This window comes from Pipra filicauda, unplaced genomic scaffold (assembly GCF_003945595.2).
Source record: "Pipra filicauda isolate LSUMZ 115617 unplaced genomic scaffold, ASM394559v2 scaffold215_size1667880_pilon, whole genome shotgun sequence".
Classification (NCBI taxonomy): Eukaryota; Metazoa; Chordata; class Aves; order Passeriformes; family Pipridae; genus Pipra; species Pipra filicauda.
The window spans coordinates 1-14933 of NW_024104327.1; the positions used below are offsets into that span (position 1 = coordinate 1).

General features: G+C 45.0%; 1 protein-coding gene across 1 annotated transcript in view; it reads left to right on the forward strand.

The window, feature by feature from the left end:
* Window positions 1–12163: 12163 nt before the first annotated feature.
* Window positions 12164–14933, forward strand: part of SETBP1 (SET binding protein 1) — a 248300-nt gene continuing 245530 nt past the window's right edge. Inside the window, exons 1-2 of the mRNA XM_039381165.1 lie at window positions 12164–12201; window positions 14041–14701. Of these exons, the coding sequence (XP_039237099.1) occupies window positions 14210–14701 (492 nt within the window). The 5' untranslated portion in view covers window positions 12164–12201; window positions 14041–14209. The remainder of the gene's footprint in view (window positions 12202–14040; window positions 14702–14933) is intronic.

Consider the following 14933-nt stretch of genomic DNA (forward strand, 5'->3'; position numbering starts at 1 on the left):
AACTATGCTAGTTGTTGGCAAAAAAAAAGAAACAGTGGCCATGATTTATTATTAATAATGATCTTAACTGAGCTATTTAGTTCAATTTGATATTTACTGTGTTTCTCTACTGAGGTTGCTCAGTATTGTTTCCAGTGTACTTTGATTAAGTTGGGAACTGTTCTTGTTTAACAACCTCTATTGCCGTGTGCTTAATTAACTCAGGGAGTTAAATGCTTAAAAAGGTTCAATAATCATTTTTTGGCTTCTGATGCTGCCTAATCTCCTCTTATGCTCTTTTTCGACCCATCCTTTGAGCTGCTTTTTCCCAGCACACACATCTCTTAGGTGCAAGTGCCAGCTTACCAACAGGACTCTTGTTTTCCATTACAAGATTTGTCTAATCCCAGTTTCAGTGACTTTTTTTTGCCCTCTCAGTAGGGTTCAATTGCTCACACATAATCTTTCCCTTCTGTTTTCTTTCCCCTTTGGACAACACCCTCCAGGACTGAAAAACTCTTGCCTTGTGCCCTGAGACTTGCAATTACACAGCAATTTTGACTCTTGACCCAACTAGTAGCAAGAAAGGCTATTGTCTAATGAACCACGTAAAAACAGTTCTGGGATCCAACAGATTGCTGTGATGGAAATGAAAGCTGTCCCACTGAACTGATGACTGATTTGCTTAACCATATGCCTAGGCGGTTTTCCTTGCTCCCCATTAACTACCCATCTCTGGAGGATCTGTGATCTGTTGGTCTGTGATGACGTTGAAAGGCAGCACTAATAACTGCCAAAATGTGCTCCATGGAGCACGTAGGGCCAGGTTTTAAGCCATGTTGAGAAAATGGGGAATTTTATTTTTGCCCACCATAACACGCAGGCACGCGGGGTTTTGGACGTGTAACTGCTGTGATTTCAGTACAGGTTTTGGTGATGAGACAAGGGCAAAACTGTGCACAAATGTCAGAATCATAGAGTCATGGAGTGGTTTGGGTTGGAAGGGACCTTAAAGCTCATCTTGTTCCAACCCCCTGCCAAGGGCAGGGACACCTTCCACCTGAACTGGCTGCTCCAAGCCTTGTCCAACCTGGCCTTGAACACTTCCAGGGATAGGGCAGCCACAATTTATCAGGGCAATCTGTTCCAGAGCCTCACCACTCTCACAGCCAAGATTTTTTTCCTAATATAGTTGACCTATAAAATAATAGATGGTCAGATGAAATCCATGGTAAGATCTAGCCTCACTGCTGAGGAGTTCAGACACTCTTAGGGCAGCACCAATCCAAGGATCAGAGCTAGTCCAAAGCCTAGAGAGAAAGGCAAGAGTTTGTGGGGTAATCTTAATGGAGAAGGTTCCCAGTGTTGTGCTGCAGGGCTTGTGGTTTCTACTAGGACTGGTTTTGCTGCTATTATAGGTGTTCTGTTCTCACTACTTTCTCTCTTTCCAACTCAATTAAAAAAAGAGTTTCCTCTCCCGTTATTCTTGTTGAGGAAATAAAATTACTTACGCTTTTAGGAAATTGTCATCTTGATTAAAGATGCACTTTAAAATCCCTCAATTCCGTGTTTTAGCCTGGGGGGACTTAAAGATCTGAAAGCGATTTCCAAACTTTCAAGGTTGGGACTGCTCTGCCTTCTGATAAGGGCATGAAATCAGGTTGGAAGTGTGCATGGTTAGCAACACTTAGAGGCTGTTTCTTTCTCCTTTTCCCAGTGTGAAGGCTTCACTTGATGTGGCTGCAAAAGTCCATTGCATTTTTGGACCTGTTTAACAGTGTGCTTTATGCTGGGACCAAGCACAGCTCTGCAACAGGCACCTGGATTCTGAATTCACATTTAACTGGTCGTACAGAGTACAAAGTGAGGGAGATAAAGAGCTGGGGGAGAAAAGGAAGACAAAATAATTTCTTAAATTGAATAAAATCAGTCAGAGAATAATACACCTTGTCTTTCAGAGCTGAGGAAATGTGTGAAGGAAGTAGTGGGTGCTAATTTCTGTTTATCAGCTCTTGAGGGAGTGCAAAGTTAGGGACTATTTTGCACTTTTGGAGTTGGATTTACTTTGGAGGTCACACTGTCCAAATGCAATGATGAGCTGTGGGATGACTGGGTATGAAAAGCAATCTTCTGACATTATTTCGTTTAGGCTTTTGTCATCTTTTGTGTCTCTCAAAAAGACCAAGTAGAAACTCTGGACACCAAACACCCTGAGGATTTGATCCAAATTTTATTATGATCTTTACAGCTCTAGTTTACTTCTGAGTCCAGCTGGGGATTTTTGCAAGGTCTCAGGCCTCTGTATCTCTGTGGTCCTTGCCTGGTTGTCTGCCCTGTGCCACTGCCAGTGTGTGACAATGATCCTGTTGACTTTGTATATGAAAGGGATTGTGGTGGGTCTGAAGCACAGGTGACCAAAGAAGAAGGTGGCCAGAGAAGTACTCTGAAAATGCAGTCACTGATCTGCACACAGATTCCCGGGTCAAGGTTTACTCTTGCTGATGAGTAGGGACACTGGTGTGTCTCATGTACTTGTCCATCTACCACAGGGGTTTTGCAGGGAAAATAGGAGTTGTGTAGGTGGTAAGGATCAGGCCAAGTTACCTTCTCTATGCAGGGTTGTTGTGTCTGATGCACTTTTTTGAAAGCAAGCAGAACGTTTGGAATAGCCATGCAGGAGGAGACCAATTTCCATGCAAACACGAGGTCAGAAGGTGGTGGCAAGGCTCCCACCTGCCCTGGGGAACACCAGAGCAAGCCCAAGGCTTGGCTCTTTGATACATCAGGATGCAAATGCCTGGCAAAGTGAGGAGCTGGAATGGACTAAATACCATTGTCGGGTGACTTATTTGGCTTCTCCGTGCCTCCAAAGGAGTGAATTCCTGTTTCTGTACAGGTTGCTCTGCAGTCTTGGGCAGATAAGGGCTCCATTACTGTGGTAGCAATGAGAGCGAAGTTTCCTCTACTGTACTATGGTATAACCTGTAATGGTGCTTGAGAAAGCTTTTCAGAAGAATGTGTGGTAGGCAAGCATGGGGTAACCCAGAACTCACTCAAATACCTCAAAATTAGAGATGGGTTAAAGATCGGAAGCCTGAGGTTTTAAGTTACTTTGAAATTTTTGTTAGCCTTAACCTTTAAAACTGAGAGATATATATGTATACAATGAATCACTCTGTTTCTGTCCTGGCATTTTAGCAGATTCAGAAGTTGGTTTTAAGATGGAAGGGAGAAAATGATGACACTCAAACCAGAGGTCAAGCTGCAAGGCATTACAGACACGTCTTCCTCCATATGAGTCCACATAACCTGAATATCCTACTGATGTGATTTCTAAGATCTGGACACTGGCCTAACTTCCCTCTGTGTTTCCAGACCTAGCATATTCTGGAGTGATGCTGTGATCCATGCCTACCACTCCTCAAAGCTTGCTAAATTATTGGCTTTGGAGAATGCAGTGGGGTTTCCACCAAGACTCCTCTCAAATCCTATTAGTTTGTTAGACAAGGAAATCCTTCCTGTAGTTTTTCTTTCTTTTTTTTCTTTTTCTTTTTTTTTTTTTCTTTTTCTCTCTAAAGCCTTCCTATGGAGCCCTACAGTGGGGATTCAATAGAATTCTGCAAGGGAAATAATTCTCTGCTGAATTCCTCAGGTTTTTTTTTCAGAAGGGATCAGAGACACGAAGCTTAACTGGGGGAGTTTATAAAGTGTTTGAACAGGATTGTACACATGTAGAGTGTTGTAGCAGGCATCTGGGCAATGTGTTACTATACATGTCCATTGTTCTTAAGGTTGAAAACCAGTTTAAAATATTAACCCATACATTCACATCCTTGTAATTTCCATAAAGCTTCACCTAATGGGCTGAAAAATGTCATACTTTCTCTTTGTTTTATGACAGTTTTCTTCCTGAAAAGTTTAGTAAATCTCTCCAGCTATCAGCTGTTCCTCTTTTTTTTTCCCAATTTATTTAGAAAAAGAGAGAGTAGGGGAAGAAGAGGAAACACTTTCCTTTTTTAAATTATTCTAACCATATGCTTTTGAAGATGGACAGCAGTCTGTATGTTACGGATATAGGGCTTCTGTCACCTTTCGGGGTGTAAGGGGGACAAAAACTTGGAGGTTATGGTTTCTGATGCCACGACAGATTAAGCGTCATTGTAGGCATCCTGAAGGCAATGGTGTTCCTGTAGTCTGCTGGGTTAAAGAGAGAGGCGCAGTCCAACAGATCCTGTTGGATAAGTGTCATAAATGGCGTTTGTTATCAGTGTTGGTTGCATTAGATTAGAATTCTGTGTCATTGGAGGTAGTCACAGGAACACAAGTCCTGCTCCTTCCCTTCTATCATCAGAGTTGAAGACACATCTGCTCTTAGAACATGCTGTCTTTTAAGTGTGACTTTGAGGCCAGAACATTTTCTTCACCCTTAGCTCAGTGAACAGACCTCCCAGGGCCCTTAAGGAAAACCTTTGAATTAAAGGAGTGTGAGCAACAATTAAAATAACAATAAGCTGCAGTGTGGTCCTAGATAGGAACTGAGAACCTATTCAAACCCACACCCAGCTCCAGCTGGAGAACAGCAGCATGGATACCTCAGTTCAGGGATCTCTTGACCCATGAGAGCCCACAGACCAAACTTTACTTGGTTGGGACCTAAGTGAAGGATTCAGATAAAGAGACAGAGATCCACAGGTCTTCGATGTAGAGAGCTGGGCACCCATGACTGACTTGACCTCGGATTTCCCCAAATTCTGACTCCATCCCAAACTTTAACATCCCCCTGGAGTCAGTGGTGTTACAAGTATTACAAGTGACAGAACGAAAGGAAATGGCTTCAAGGTGCCCCTGGGGAAGTTTGGATTAGATACCAGGAATAATTCTTTCCTGGAGGGTTGGTCAGACATTGGAACAGGCTGCCCAGGGAAGCGCTAGAATCACCATCCTTGGAAGTGTTCAATAAACATGTGGATGCAGCCACCGGGGACATGGTTTAGTGGTGGCTTGGCAGTGCTGGGTTAATGGTTGGAGTCGATGATCTTAGAGAGCTTTTCCAACCTTAATGATTCCATGATTCTAAGGGAATAACAATCCAAAGACTGGGCCCTGCTTGAACAGGGATGTGAGTGGTGAGTGTGGTGCTCCTGACCCTGTTTGCTGCCTCGGAGGGAGTCGGATGTGTGCACAGAGCACAGCGAGGTAATTGAGCCGGAGAGGCCTTTCAGGCGTGCAGATACTCAGCGAGCTTTTATCTCCTTCTGACTCAACTTCACCCAGCATTTCTGTAACCACTTCCTCTTCAGCCTCATTAGAGGCAAAGGTACTCCTTTCCTTTGCCCACAGCAGCTGTCAGTTATCCTGCCTTTATTCCTGGCCTCAGGTCTTCCCACCAGCATGCTCCCAGCTAATGGTTTTATGCCTCTTGATTTCACTGTCCTGGCACCCTGGGCTGCTCTTTGCCCTGGGTGCATCCAGGCACATCCACTGGTGTCCTGTGCTGCTTTTGACTCCTGATTTTTCTTCTTCTGTCCATGAGGATTTAAGGGCATTTCATGTATTGTTGGCCCCTATACCCTCTTTTCCCTCAAAGCCAAAAGACTGATGCATTCTGCAGGACAAAGCAGCCTCAGTGCCTTCCTCTAAATACCCCAAATTATTGCCCTTCTTCTTATATGCCCTTTAGACACACTGTTTTCCTACAGTCCCCCCTTGATGCTGAAGATACTGGTACCTTACAGGGCCCCAAAGAAGACACCACTGCTTACTCAGCACAGAAGCACTCAATGCAATCCTGGATGGACAAAATCCAACCTTTCTTACTCCTAGCATCATTTGAAGCATTCAGAATGGAATAACATGGGATGTGTTGTTTGTACAGACTCCAGACTGGGCACAGATTAGACTCTGGACTGAAGCCTTTTTGGTCCTCCTTGTGCCATCACTTACGGCTCTGAGGAACGGATGCCGAGCCAAGACCTAGTGCATTCCCTATCAGATGTGTTGTTTGATTTTATTTATTTCTTTGTTTCTCCCAAAGGAAGGGAAGGCTGGTGTATTTGGCACCTGTGCAAGCAAAAATGAAATAACAGAGGAGAGGGGAAAAAAAAAAAGGCAGAAAGGGGGAGTCCCGTGGCAGCAACTGTAAATAAAAACAAGACTCTCATTAATGATTTATACAGAGAAGTAATATTCCACACATTTAGTGGTGCAGAGGGAAATGTTTGATCAGAGGGAGAAAGAGAGATTATTGCCCTGCCATGACGGTGTTAGAAGGAAGCTACTGTGTCTCATGGCAGCTCTCCAAGAGCCGAGTCAATCTAGGAAAGTTTGGTAACACAGATGAAGGAATTGTACAGGGTTTTGCTTTCTGTGGCTGATCTCTGTGCCAACAACCTTTCCCTAAATACCCATAAAACTTTCCATTTGCAGCCTGGAGTAGCTGCCGCTACCTCCAGGATGGTGTGCTTGGCAAGAGCTGGCTGGAATGGAGTGAGCATTTAAGTCCCCTTCTGTGCATATTGACACTTCCCCCCCCCCGCAAGAGTTTTATGGCTGTTGTCAATGGAATAAGTTTTATCCTTGCAGTGGCACACACTGCTGTACCCAGCAGAGTGTTTGGGGTGGTCTCTTGGGTCATCCCAGGAGTCACTTTTGATTACACATCATGCTGAGCGTGATGATGCTTGGTCTGGAAGCTCTGCAACCTGGTGTTGACCTGACTTAGGCAAATTTCCTGGTTTGGATTTTTGTGTTGTAATGAGCTGAAGCACAGTTGGCATCTCCTTCTGCTGTCTTGTGTCCCGGAGGCCTAATCTTCACAAGGATGGTGGGTAAAAATAACATGCCAGCTCTTGACGTCATTAGAATCAAACACTGCTCCTTGATTTTCCAGAGAAGTTGTGAGTGCCTGGAAGTGTTCAAGGCCAGGTTGCACAGGGCTCAGAGCAACCTGGTTTAGTGGAATGAGTCCCTGCCCATGGCAAGGAGTTGTAATGAGATGATTGTTAAGGTCCCTTCCAAGCCAAGCCACTTTTTGTTATTTGTCTTGCAGGGCACAAGTAGGAGGAGGTTGGTCCTTTAGGGACCAGAAGTCTCTGTGTGGAGATGTTCACAGGTCTGATAACTGTACTGCCTTCCCCAACACCCAGACACAGCTCTAGGTTGTGAGTGAGTAGGTTTACAAAACCTTGGCACAGTTCTCAGGCAGGAGATTGTAAAAGTCCTTGGGCAACGTGATGGGCATCTCTCTTCCTCCTGCAGATGGGTGCTTTGCTACGCTGGTTGTTGCCACAGCTGTATCTTGGGCAAGTATTGCTTTTATGGGCTTTGTGATTTATGGCTGTGTCAGTTGTTTAATCATTCAGCTGGCCCTCCTGTCAGCCCTGTATGATAGTGAGTTACTTACATAGAAAGGTGACTATCTGATCTAATTATAACGTCTCAAACCTAATTATGGAGCCAGATATGACTCCATAATATACTCTTAATGTCTCTATGTTGAGAAGACAGATACACATGTGTGTAATGTGCACACTTACATGCCTCTGCAATTACGGATATGCGTGGACTCTCATTTATTTCTGTCTCTTTGTCTTGAGGAGGATGCTTGCAGGTTCATCTGGCTATGAGAGATATTTGTTTTACCACATCTTTTTCCCTCCAGTGTGACCTTTCCTGGCTCCCTCTGCCAGGCTTGGCCACAGTGAGGCAGAGCCATCAGTCCAAGGCTGGTAGCACTTGGACACGGGACAATCTGATGGAAACAAGTGAAGATTACATTTCTGCTGTTGTTCTGGCAACTGCCATTAACCCTTGCTCCTTGTTTTCATGTGGATAGACCACACCTGGCATGGCTTGCATCCTGTCCCTTCAGAGAAAGTCCTCACATAATCCATGCAAAATCAGAGGCAGAGGCGGGAGAATTGGAACAAAAGCAGAGTTGGAGACAGGAGTAGAACGCAGAGAGGAAGCAACTTTCTTCTTCTAATTCACTCAATTAATGAATCACATGCCTTAGTTAGTTAGTTATTTTTAGAGATAATTTGTGGATTACAGACACTCACATATAGTCATATCCTTTGCAATTATTATTAGTTGAGGATCCCATACTTTATTTGTTGTACACCCATATCTGTTTTATGCGTGTTTATATTCAGGTATATCTTTTAGATGGGATTATAGCAGCGTGTTTAAAATTGTGGTGCGGTGGAGAGACCAATTTGCTCAGCACTGGAGATGGAGGCCAAGCAATACATCACAGAAGAAGCACAGAATGTCTGGGGTTGGAAGCCCATCACGCTGCTCAGCACAGGTTCACCTAGGGCAGGATGCTGAGGGTTGTGCCTAGTTGGGATTTACAATCATAGAAATAATTTCAGCTGGAAGGGACCCATAAGGATCATCGAATCCAACTCCTGGCTCTGCACAGGACAAACCCAATAACCTCACCATGTGCTTCACAGCATTGTCCAAACACTTCCTGAATTCAGACAGGCTTGGTGCTGCGACCGCTGCCCTGGGGACCCTGTTCCAGTGCTCAACCACCCTCTGGGGTAACACCCCTTTTCTTAATAACCAACTTAAACCTCCTCTGAGGTATCACCAGGCCATCTCTAGCTCTTGAGGAAGAGATGACATTTTGCCTGAAGGGGAAGTTCTTCTGCCTTGTTTCTGTCCTGATCAACACAGGGCAGGTGAAAGGGAGAGAGCGTTTCCTGGGTGATCTGTAGTGTGGACAGAAAATAGCTGTCACAGGCATTATTGGAGCTCCCTGCCAAAGCTGGGTTGTTCTTTCAGAGTATCACGGTCTCAGGAAGTAACTAAGGCTATGGTCCAAAAATGTGATAAATCTAGCTCGAGGGCTCTGAGCAGTGGATTAAATATGCTACTGGTACATGATACTGATCCAGTATAAACTTATACTCCTGGTTAAAATTTGTTCAAAAAAATTTGCAGTGATTTAATTTTCTCTCAGAGGACTTGGTATTGTATCATATTGTGTCTGCACCATGCTGGCTTTCTGGCCCACAAGTTTTGCCCATACTCTGGAACTGCTTCTAAGTTGCCACAAACGAAGTTTTAAGTCTGATATTGTGTTCTTGCCCATTCCATAGAAGTGTGATCAGGTGCCTGTTCCTAATCTCCATCAAAGTCATGCTGCTGGCTATCTGGCAGTGCGTGGACAGAGACCACAACCAAGCACAAAATTCCAATTTTTTTTTTTCTTTGTAAAACAATAATGAGGAAATAGGTTGGGGCATTTTTTACTCCTGATGTGGATTAACTGAGTCCAGTGCAGCTTGCCACATGCCAGGCCGTTGGGTTTTTAAGTCCCTTGATGAATTCTGAAGTTTCACAGACACTTCTCATAAAAGCAGGTTTCTGACCAAAACTTTCCCTTGGGTGTAATGTGGGTTGTCCATTGGCCTTTGCCCCAGAGGCAGCTGCATTTCAGCAGTGGCATATATAATCATGGAAGCAACCTGGGAGCCTTGGGAGTGAAAGGTGATATCTCATCATTAAATACTGCTGTGTAGTCTCCAGTGCTTTGTGGTGAATGGTTTTAGAAAGATGGAGTGTAAAGAGGCTTCCAGGATTTCTGATATTTTGCACAGATTAGGGATTTAAGTGTATGTCCTATGGGAGAACGCAAGATCCAAAGGCAACCTGATAGATGCAGGGCCAGAAGAGATGTGACCTCTACTTTGTGTTCACCACAACATTCCCAGACTTGTGCCTCAGTTTTGCCTCACTTGAACCTGTTCAATAGATTTTGTGTTTTTCTTTTTCATCCTAAGTAATTTTATTCACAGACTCCGAAATGCAAGTCTCAGTAGCTACAGTGGTATTAGTGTAGAAGGGATTTGGGCAGCACCTCTTAATATTGCTCCCAGCTCCCTGCTGGTGTTCCCGGTGCTTGAGCAGTTCAGAGGAACAGCACAAATGCTGAGCAGTTGAAGCTGCCTTGCTTGCATGTGTCAAACCAATGTCTGCTTGTTACTACTGTGGTTGCTCTCACACTTAGAATCACAGAGCCATTACGGTTTGGAAAAGACCTCCAAGATCATCAAGTCCAAGCTTAGGGCAAAACCCATGCCAATTATTATGTCCACTTTCATTTAATGGAGAATCCCAAACAGGTGGATTTCTCCCCACCTCCTACAGGCTCTCACCTCTGTTTTTGTCCTCAGCAAATTTTCACTTTAATCACTTTATAGCCCTGGCATCTGAATACTTACAAGCATGAGCAGTTGCCTGAGGCAGGAGAAAGGAATGTATTCAGAACCCTTAATGGAAGACATCCAGTATGACCCAAAGGAGCTGATAAGAAACCTGAGCACTGGGAGCAAGGCTGAGCAAGCAGGCATTTGATTATTTCTCAGTACTTATCAGAGGAAGCGTGAATGTCTCCCTAATTAAGAGCTAATGCCAACTTCTGTGAAATTTGTTGTCATTCACCTGTGAATTATCCTCCTCAAATTTAACTTGACTGCAGGAAGCCTGCTAGCAGTAACACTTTCCTCTGTGAGCTTAATTTGGACACTTCTGTAGCTGCTTATTGAACAGGACTTGATGCTGCAGAGCACTGGAGCCCTGGAAGGGCAAGTTCCAGGTGGTAGCCCACATGTCTTGGGTATTTAAATAGAAATAGAACTCTTCAGCAGTAGGACAAGGGGGAATGGCTTTAAACCAACAGAGAGTAGGTGCAGTTTGAATATTAGAAAGAAATTCTTCCCAGTGACTGTGGTGAGGCTCTGGCACAGGTTGCCCAGAGAAGCTGTGGCTGCTCCATCTCTGGAAGTGTCCAAGGCCAGGTTGGACAGGGCTTGGAGCAACCTGGTCTGGTGGAAGGTGTCCCTGCCTGTGGCAGGGGGGTGGAACTAGAAGAGGTTTGAGATCACTTCCAACCCAAACCACTCTATGATTCTGCTCACAGGCACCCTGGAGAGGGGAGGTAGAGAGGTTTCCAATAAAGGTTACACATTCAGAAGCCTGAAATGCTATTTCTAATTAGTCAAAGCACAGGTAGCCTGCCCAAACTAGAAAGACGAGTGTGATGTCCCTGCACCCAAATCATTTAACTATTAACCCTGGAGGAGAGTAAGAAGATTCTTAAAACAATGACCCAGTTAATTCTGTGTGCAGCATTTGAGCACAGGGTTATTTGTTGCTACCTGCGGGTCTGGTGATATCATCATCTGCAAGCTCTTGGCAGAACAGGAGGCCAATATTTTTAAGTTGGATTTTAAGGTGGATTTGGCATGGACTCATCTGACATGGGTGTAATGCAATGACTTTATTCATCTGTTGCCTGTTTACACTGACCTGGAGGCACACAGCCAAGCTGGGATGAGTGTTTGGACATTATGACCCAGAGTTTGGGTCCAAGACCCACAACCAGACTTCAGTGCAGAAACCTGGGTTTTTATTCACCCTCCATAAAAAATATTACCCAGTGACTCAAAACCTGAAAGGCCCTTCCTGGCTCTTTCTGCAGGCTCTTAAATGCAGCCACGAGCTGTATTTAAACTCCCGTTGAACACCAGGCACCAAGTGTCTGTGGTGTGGTGGCCGTGGTCCCTTCCTTGCAGCCTTGGTGGCTGCAGACTCATCGTGCTGAGTTAGGTGCTGTCTGCCAGAGCCTTCCCTTTCCAACCAGCAGTGAGAGAGGTTAAAAGCCTGTGGGCGGAGGCCGGCACAGAGTGCCCATTGTACATGCGTGCATACCAAAGCAGTAACTCTCTGGAATGCTGCACCACCGCCGAGCTTTTACCACCTTGTGTTTGTGTTGCAGCCCAGGAGCGTGCTGTACATTGTGTCCCTCTCCAAGTAGATTAACAATGCAAAATGGCAGATAAATAAGATAGTTTGGGGGGCGGGGGGGAGGGGGAAGGGGGTGTTTGGTTTTTTTTTGTTGTGTTTTTTTTTTTTTTTTTTTTTATTGGACGGGTTGGAAGAGGAAGGTGGCAGCTCTGACTCCCATCACCTCCACAGGCACAAAGGAGAGGCAAGGCAAGGTGCAAAGTCAGTAAATTAGGTGGAGCAGTTCCTTGCAACTGGGTGGCTTTAACGTACTAATTGCGTTAGTAATTAGCAACTACCACACGGTAAACACTTGGGTTAGAAACTATGCAAGGACATTAACTAACCCACTCCAGAATGGGTTTGAAGGAGGTAAGCATGATCCTTGTTTCCCAGGTGGTGGAGAGACCTGCTGACCTCAGGGTGAGTCAGGGTGGGTATGCAGGAAACCTTGGGTCTGTTAGTTCCTCAAGATCGTCTTAAATGAGACCAGTGGCAGCAGCTCTGGGAAATGAGTCTTTTCCCCTATTTCCAGGAGATGTGCAACTTAAGTGTTTTTATGGTGTATTTCTATCTCCTGTGAGCTACAGAAACCATTTCTAAGGCCAGATGGCAATTGAGGCTCTGAGTTCTCCCTTTTTTTTTTTTCTTTTTCTCTTTCTGCTTGAGTTGTCAGCTTGTGCTATTTATGGGAACTTTATTTGAATTTGTGTCTGCTGGGACTTGGGTGGAGGTCACCTAATGATTTCATGGAGCTCTAGGATGCTTAGGACTTTTCATTAGTAGCCATATGTGCCCAGGTCAGACAAGTGACCCATGGCCAAGCTCCAGTGTAAATGTGGATCTATAACTAATAAAAGGTGCTTGTTATTACTTCTTGTTGAATTTCAAGCTCCTGCAAGGGACCTTTAAAAAGCTGAAAGAAGCCAGTGGTACAAGGATGTGTTTTTTCCAGTTGAGCTGTGTTTCAGACTAGTCTACACTGACATTGCTGTTCTGATTTGGTGATAGGTAGCATGACATTTTTGCTTCTCCTTTATATATTGCTGCTAAGAATGATCTAGGAAATCCCTGGCTGTGCTCAGATCCTGACTGCAGTTGAGTTGAGTGTAGCAGAGCTAATCTAGCAGGGAGTTGTTGCTGACAGAGTCGGTCTGCACCCTATGCACCTACTCCTCGCAGTGCCTTCTTGTTTCCTTCTCCATATGCCAGAAGTGTTACTCTGATCCACTGGGGAGCTGTTTCTCCTAAAGTAGCAGAAAATATATTTATTTCTTTCTGCTAATTTTGAAGGCTACAGTTTTGTAGACTCCTCTGCTAATTCTGTAACCTAAACTGGCTTGCCAATGATGGATACATGTGGGGGTGTGCCATTAGGGGGTTTTAAGGAGGATGTGTGAAAACACCTCAATACCTTTAAAAACCACTGTATAAGTGTTATTTTTAACAAGATATTTGATATTAGTCTTTCATGTCATTGGGTGACACAACTTTTGCCTCAGTTGAACATTCACAGCTTTTCCCCTTAACTTTAGCTGAGACTTTATAAGGTACCAAGTACGAGTGCTTCCATATCAGAGGGTTCCATCTCTGATGTTCCAAAGAAAGACAAAAGTTGCAAGGATGAGAGCACAGTCAGTGCATCAGCCAGCCCAAGTCTCTACAACAGAGCAGTGGTACCCAAGGGAATGAGGAACTCTGGAAAACTTTGAGATCAGAATACCTGGCTGCCAAGGGCATCTCTCTCTCATACGTGGGAAATGGGGAAATAGAGAGTTTGGTGATTCAGAGGGCAGCACCATGTTTTCTGTGCTCTGATCAATGCATTATTGTTAAACCCAAGGCAAGTATCTGCCTCTACTTTTTTTCCCCCTCTGAAAACCCTGTGACAGTGACAGTTTTGAAGTAAAGGGGGAGGTTCATGGTTGTGGAAAACTGGCCGTCTCCTCCTTTATTTCCTAAGTTGAGTTGAAGACATTTGGATTTAGAGAACAATTTTGGGTATTTTGGGTTTTTTTTATATACATATATATATATTCATTTTCATCAGTTTACCAATACATGTGGCTATTGTTCCTTGCTTTGTGATACCAGGTCCAGCCCTCAGAAATGCTGGTGAGCCTCAGTTCCCATTTTGCTTCAAGGAAAGCCCTTGGGATGCTACAGGGGAAGCCTGAATTTGCCCTGTGCCCTGTTTCACCCTCATTGGATATGTGTGTATGTGTGCTAACTTCCTCTCTTTCTTCTTCTTTCTTTTGACAGTGGCAGATTTGGTCTCTTCTGAGCAACTTGCAGCCTCTGGGTGACCGGGACATTGAATTTGGTGGACAGTGACCATTCGCTCCTTGGGATCACAGCTGCCCTTGCTTTCCTCACCCCCTCCCGCACTCCCCTTCCCTCCAGCAAAACTCCAGGGCATTGTGGTATTGCTATGGAGCCCAGGGAGACTTTGAGCAGCTCCCGGCAGAGAGGAGGCGAGGCAGATTTTCTGCCTGCTGCTGTCACCTCCACGAAGCCTCCTCCTGTCTCCAGCTGCGCAGGGGAGACGATGCTGCCTGCAGCAGGCTCGGGGAAAGGGATCCCAGTGAGCAGTGAGAGGCTGGAGCCAGAGGAAGAGGATGAGCTGGGTTCTGGAAGAGACGTGGATTCCACTTCCAATGCGGACAGCGAGAAGTGGGTGGCGGGAGATGGCCTGGAGGAGCAGGAGTTTTCCATCAAGGAGGCAAACTTCACAGAGGGGAGTTTAAAGCTAAAGATCCAGACCACCAAGAGAGCGAAGAAGCCCCCAAAGAACCTGGAGAACTATATTTGCCCTCCCGAGATCAAAATCACCATCAAGCAGTCTGGGGAGCAGAAGCTTTCCAGAACTGGGAAAAACAGCAAAACAGCTAAAGAGGAGGACAGATCACACTCCAAAAAGAAGGTAAGTCCTGTCCTTTCACAATATTTCCAATTTTTCCTGGGAGCAGAGGGAGAAGGGAGGAATAAACCTGCTCAAACAGTTTGTATCCAAGGCATAACCTTGGCAAGGTTTGGCCATGGAGGAGCACGGGGCGGGTGTCATCCTGCACCACCGCATACGCATCGGGAATGATCTTGAACTATCCTTCAGATGAAACAATTCAGAAGGGATCAAAAGTTCAACAGGACCTCTT